This window comes from Vicia villosa, linkage group LG1 (genome assembly GCF_029867415.1).
Source record: "Vicia villosa cultivar HV-30 ecotype Madison, WI linkage group LG1, Vvil1.0, whole genome shotgun sequence".
NCBI lineage: Eukaryota > Viridiplantae > Streptophyta > Magnoliopsida > Fabales > Fabaceae > Vicia > Vicia villosa.
Window position 1 is genome coordinate 134,197,529 of NC_081180.1, and position 6,307 is coordinate 134,203,835.

The 6,307-nt window shown below is 37.7% G+C and overlaps 1 protein-coding gene across 1 annotated transcript; it reads left to right on the forward strand.

The window, feature by feature from the left end:
• The first annotated feature begins 1,552 nt into the window (after nucleotides 1–1,552).
• LOC131654950 (uncharacterized) lies at nucleotides 1,553–2,638 on the forward strand. The gene is made up of 2 exons (XM_058924875.1): nucleotides 1,553–1,894; nucleotides 1,991–2,638. Exons 1-2 carry the CDS (start codon nucleotides 1,553–1,555, stop codon nucleotides 2,636–2,638), a joined length of 990 nt encoding a protein of 329 aa, XP_058780858.1.
• The last annotated feature ends 3,669 nt before the right edge of the window (nucleotides 2,639–6,307 follow it).

The window sequence follows — 6,307 nt, forward strand, 5'->3', positions numbered from 1 at the left end:
CATGTTACTCATATCTCTTAAAGAGTCAATCTCATTCACTACTTATCCTACTTTTCGCTAACTTATAATCACCAAACAAAACCAAATTGAATTTTTTGTTTAATTGAACCTTGAATTGAACTCATTATTCTTACGCAGTCCCTGAGTTCGATATTCAGGGAATTTTCCCTATTATTACAAGAGGCAAAATAGTACACTTTCTATTTTACCGATCAAGTTTTTGGCGCCGTTGAGTTTAAGTTGAGTTCAGTTAGAATTTTGTTGCTCTGCAACTAAAATTTTATTTTTCTGTATTGTTAATTTTTGTTGTCCCTAATCGGTTTCTAATCCTTTTATGCGAGGAAAGCCCTCAACTGATTTACCTTTTGACGCAGAACCATAAAGGACTTTACGAGCAAGACTCAGAAGAGCTAAGCAAGAAAGACTGGCAGCATCCGAAGGAAATCCAACAATACCAGAAAAAGAGGAAGATGTTTCGGTTCATTCAGAGCGTTTTGATTCAGACACCGAGACATCTCCTGAGACAATGGCAGCTGATCCACCCCCACCAGTCGAGAGGCTTCTTGGTGACTACGGTGGAAATAATGCACCGGCTGGTAGAATGACAATTATGAACCAACCGGTGAATGCGGCACACTTTCAGCTGCATCCCAGCACTATCAATTAACTGGAAAGGCGGTCTTTTTCTGGAAGGGTGAACGAAGATGCAAATAAACATCTTCAAAGGTTTCTGACTATGAGTACCACTCTGAAGATAGATGGGCATAGTGAGAAAGCAAAGAGGTTACGTATGTTCCCTTTCACCTTAACTGATGAGGCTGAAGAATGGTTCTATTCCTTACCTGCAGGGAGTATTACTACTTGGGAAGAGATGGAGAAGGCTTTTTTGAATGAATACTTTCCTGCATCAGTGTCATTGAGAAAAATATATGAAATTCCTAATTTCAAGCAGAAAGAGGGTGAGTCGCTAGGGGATACTTATAAAAGATTCAAAAGACTCCTAGTAGCTTGTCTTAATCACAATATGGATGATACTGAGCAGATGCAGATGTTCGTTAATGGTCTCAGACTCAAGACATGGCAAATTCTAGATTCAGCTGCCGGTGGTTCATCTAACTTTGCAACAGCCACTGGTATGAAGAAGATTATTGAAGCAATCGCTGCAAATGAGCATTTGGAGCTATATGACAGGATTACAAGCAAGCCTGAGGGAGTGATTGACCTAAAGCTGGAAGCTAACAAGCAGGAAAAAATTGAAGAAACAGTTGCTGCAGAAGTGGAAAAGAGGTTGAAGGCACTGAACATCAGTACTCAGAAAGTGGCTCAAGTCCAACAAACACCAAACGCTATTTGTGAGATTTGTAATGGACCACACAAAACCGTTCATTGTCTTGCAGCTCCACAACAAATTGAGGAGATCAAGTTCTTGAAGCAGAACAATCCTTATTCTAACACCTACAATCTGGGGTGGAAGAATCATCCCAACTTCTCGTGGAAAGATCAACAACAACAAGCTCCGCAGAAGGCATAATGGGAAGTGGCTATAGAAAAGATGGCTACTTATAACTCTCAATTCCAAGAAGAGACAAGGAAAAACAACAAGAACACAACTGCGTCAATCAGAAATTTGGAGGTTCAAGTGGGTCAGATAGCACAACATCTATCTCTACAGGCACAAAGTACTCTTCCGAGCTCAACTGTGATAAACCAGAAAAATCAAGAGAATGTGAATGTTGTCACAACACGAAGCAAGAAGAGATTGGAATCTGAAAAAGATGATGAAACAGATGACAATATGGTCATAGAGGTGGACTTGGAAGTGAGGGAAACTGAGAAAACAACCAAAGAAGCCGTGACACCAGTAGAGCCAAATGAAGAAAAAATTAAAAAAGAGGTTAAACCGATGATCAAGTTGCCATTCCCTACTAGAGTGGCAAAGAAGGATTCAAAAGAAAAAGAGTTTGAGAAGTTCACTACATTGTTCAAGAAGTTAGAGATAAAGTTGCCCTTCTTTGAAGCACTTGAGCAAATGCCGTTGTACAGAAAATTTATGAAAGACGTAATTGCAAAGAAGAAGCCAACAGGAGATGAACAAAAGGGAGTAACTGAAAAGTGCGGGAGAATCTCACCGGAAAGGAGAATCCCAATTAAGAAGAAAGATCCTGGAGCGGTTGCAATACCATGCACCATCAACGACATAAATTTTCCCAAGGTTTTGATCGATTCAGGTGCTAGTGTGAGTTTGATGCCTTTATCCATTTTCAAAAAGCTGGGTATTGGAACAGTAAGGAAAAAAGGAACAAAGCTGAAATTTGCGGAACACACCATCAAACAAGCGTACGGGGTGGCTGAAGACGTGTTGGTGGAAATTGACATATTCATTTTTCCAGTGGATTTTGAGATCATGGATATTTTGGAAGATGAAGAAACACCTATCATTCTGGGTCGACCATTCATGCTTACTAGTGGATGCAACACTGACATTGAAACAGGTGCTCTGACCCTGAAATATTTTGATGATAAGGTAACCCTAAAAGTGTCTGACATCAAGAAACAGAGTGAAGGAAAGGAACATCAACCTACAGTTGGCATGAACAAACTTGGAGAAGGGATGAAAAGTTCAACACCAAGTCCATAAAAAGTTTCAGCCACAGTATCCAATAAGGTATCCTATGAAGCTTTTATTCCTAAGTTCACGCCCAAGGTGAAGGCTAGAAAGGGTGACAAGGTTGGAAGTGACAAAAAGCACAAAGTTTTCCGAAATTTTAAGCTTCATGAATTCTTGGTTGCTGAAAGGAAAGGAGATAAGGTGTGGAAGAGGAAGTAACCACCCTCTGTAAGTCACCCTTCTCACTCTTGTTTGAAAACATTGAGGCCAATGTTTAGTTCAGGTGTGGGGGGGGTTTTCTTTCGGTTTTCTTTCATTGCTTTTATTTCATTTTATGCATTTCTTGTTTTTGGTTTTGTTTTTTAGCCATTGTGTTACAGATTGATTGATAGTTGTTGGATGAATTTGGGATTAATAGCTAGTGGATGAAAGATCCTCCCCGTACTTGATCTCCTGAGGCACACCGGAAGTTGATACAGCCAAGAAAAGAGAAAAGTAAAAGGTTGGACGCAACTTGGAGACACTAGACCGGAATGGTTGTATGGTATACCCGAGTCGGAAAAGAAACCACATGACACGAGGAGGCTTCAGAGCTTGTAAGCTTAACCAACATGGTGAGAGTACAAAGGCCAAACACCAAAATATCATCAGGAGATTTAAGTCAGGTATGACTTTATCACTCTGATTTTGCGTTTGCTCTGTTGACACAACACAACAAGAAGACACACACTGAGGCACGTTGTTTGTTTTAACCCGTAGCCATTCTAACCATCCTTAACTTTATGTTTACCCTTTGTGAACCCCCGTTGAGCCTTAGCCTTTTTGTTTGAAATAAACCCATGGTTAACCCTTAACCATACATTTCCTACCCTTGCTCGGCATGATTGTTGTAAATTATAAAGTGTGCAAAAAGCTAAGTTTGGGGTGGTAACCCGTAGAGAAAGGGGTAAGTGCATAAAAAGAAATAAAAAAGATAAGAAAATGAGAGGCATGCAAATGTCCAACCAAAAAAGAAGAGAAAAGAGAAAAGCACTTGTCGTGACTAAAGACCCTAACATACTCATTGAAAATTGAGTGAAGAAGAGTCAAAGTTGAATAAAACCCCAAGCTATGAGTTAGGCACAAAAGTGAGAAAAACATCATGAATGCCGAATCCAAACCCCTTTGTTATCCATTTATTTGTCTATCCTACCGTACCTAAGCCCAGTTACAACCCAAAAGACCTCATAAAGTGTGTGGAATCTGTTGGTGTACTGAAGATAGAATACATTCAAAATTAAGAGTTGATATTGCACAATTTGGTACTGTGAGTGCAAACACTTTAACCCCGAGAGATCTGGTGAGAGTGTGAAAAAGTTTGCAGGTAAAGAAGTCCTCTGATGTGAAAGTGTGGTAGATAGTTTGATTCTGGAAGCCAGAAGCTTGATCGGGAAGGAAGAAGGCAAGTTGCAGAAGACATAGGTTGTGTTGTGGAAAAGAGAAATTCATGGGTGACCTCTATTTAGTCTCAATACATTACTTGAGGACAAGCAATGATATAAGTTTGGGGTTATGATCGGCCACCATTTCTATTAAGTTTCTGTCTTTCATCCGGCACAAATTCATCATTTCGGTAACACATTTGGTTGTTGTTATTGCTTTTAAGTTAAGTTTATCATGTTTATTAATTTATGGTATTGCATTGCATTTTGTTTAGAGTTTATGTTAAAAGATCCTTTTTATGCCTTCGTTTAATAGTGTTAGTGTTTCAGGTTGATGCGTGTGATCATAGGAAATAATGGTCAGACTTTGGGGACTCTTAAAGGCTGAGAGATGGAAGTTTTTGACGAATCTGGAGGTCAACACAGGTCCCCGTGTGAATCAACACGACCCGTGTTCAAAAGCTCCAGGATTGCATGAAAAATGCTGAAGTCAGTGTGTTATACCCCAAAATTTGCCCGCATCTTTTTTCAAGAAAACTCCAATCTGAAAATTAAGAGTCTCATATAATCATGGATTTTTATTTCAACAAATATCCTGACATATGAAACACTTAGTTTTTAGAATTTTTCTTATACAGTAATTTGGCTTGCAGTTGAATTTATTCTTACGCAAACGCCAAATACTGTTTATTACTTCACACATGCTATTTATTTATTTACAGATAAATAGTACTGACACAATTGGTACATAGTTAAATCTTTTTGCAGGCGCAGAATCAGGAAACTCAGACTGTACTGGTAACAAGTAGATTATTATTATCTTTTGTTTCCCACTAATTTTGGTACTATATTCCATTATTTTCAAAAATCTTTTCAAATCTCTTTTTCAAAAATCAAATCCTAACTTTATTCTCTACATCTCTCTTTTTCCCAACACTATCATACACTTTCTTTCAAATCTTATTTCCACTCAAATTTTCCTTTTGTACGGAATCACATCATTCCCCAACGTCTTTATCCTTCTTTCCACTCTATAAATACCTCTCATTTTTTCATAAAAATCTCACATCAAATTCTAATTCATCTCTCAAATTTCTACTTCATAATCCATCCTTTCTTCTTCCCCGACAAAATGGCAAAGCGGTGGGAAACGTGTTTTCTTATGGTCATCACCATTGCTACGGTGATCATGTCTTTCTTCTGTCTACATAGCCCGGAACACTGTGGACCTGGGATGCTTATGCTCCCAATCATCTACATGTTACTATTTGTAGCATGGGTTATCAATCGTCATTCTTAAAATTTGCCGTATTTCTTATTTCTTAAATGTACCGTTTATTCGTCGTACTGTTCAATATAGTATATAATATTTGTACTGTCAGTATTAAATGTTGTACTATTTGTCATAATATTGCTTAATTACTCAGATAATATTTTATGTGTTTTCTGCCAGTCAAATATTCATTTTTCTGTGCATTAAATGATTTTCAGGGTTATTATCGGTAATTTTGCCCGCATACAGTAAATATTAGTTATTTATTATGTCTGTGTTTTTTAACAAGTCATGTAAATAACTTTCATTTTTCACATAAAACAAAAACAACAAAAAAAGAAAATTAACTTTGACTGTTGATTTTTCACTCTAACTGCTACGTCAATACCTGAACAGTCAGTTGACAGCCAAACTGCTGGCAGTACAATTCTCAGTGTTTTGTACCATCAATCAAATCAATCTTTCACAATTCAAAATTCCAAGATTTTTGTTCTAGAAGTCTTCTGAATATCACGCGATTAGCAGAGACTCAACACTGCACAAAAATCAGGTACGCTTAACTGTCTCCTACATAAACAGTCCCTGACTAGGGTTTTCTTGTTTTTACAGGAGAAACAAGCTTTTGAGACCTCAAATGTATTTCATGCACATCCATATATCTCAAAGTACCATCATACAAATTTTCAAACTTCAATTCACTCAGACGCACCGTCAGCAGCTCAAACAGTCAACAGACGACCCGTTTGACCCAAAAAGTCAACAGACAGTCAAAAATGAATTTTTTTGTCAAAGTCCATATTTTGTTAAAGGATTCATCATTTGATCATTGGATGATCATAATTCATCAAGGAAAGATCAAAAATCAACAAAACCCTAAGATTCAAAATTAGGGTTTTTGCCTGAAAAGTCAACTCAACTTTGACTGATCATAACTCTCTCATCCTTCATCCAAAAAATTCAAACCAAAGCTCATTTTGAAGGAAATTCAATTATCTTTCAAATGCC

What these genes read in the sequence shown, in the direction of transcription:
- LOC131654950 (XM_058924875.1), top strand. Translation starts at nt 1,553, where the DNA reads ATGGCTACTTATAACTCTCAATTCCAAGAAGAGACAAGGAAAAACAAC. An exon ending in AAGAAAAAATTAAAAAAGAG is followed by an intron (nt 1,895 to 1,990) that starts GTTAAACCGATG and finishes TTGTTCAAGAAG; the next exon opens with TTAGAGATAAAGTTGCCCTT.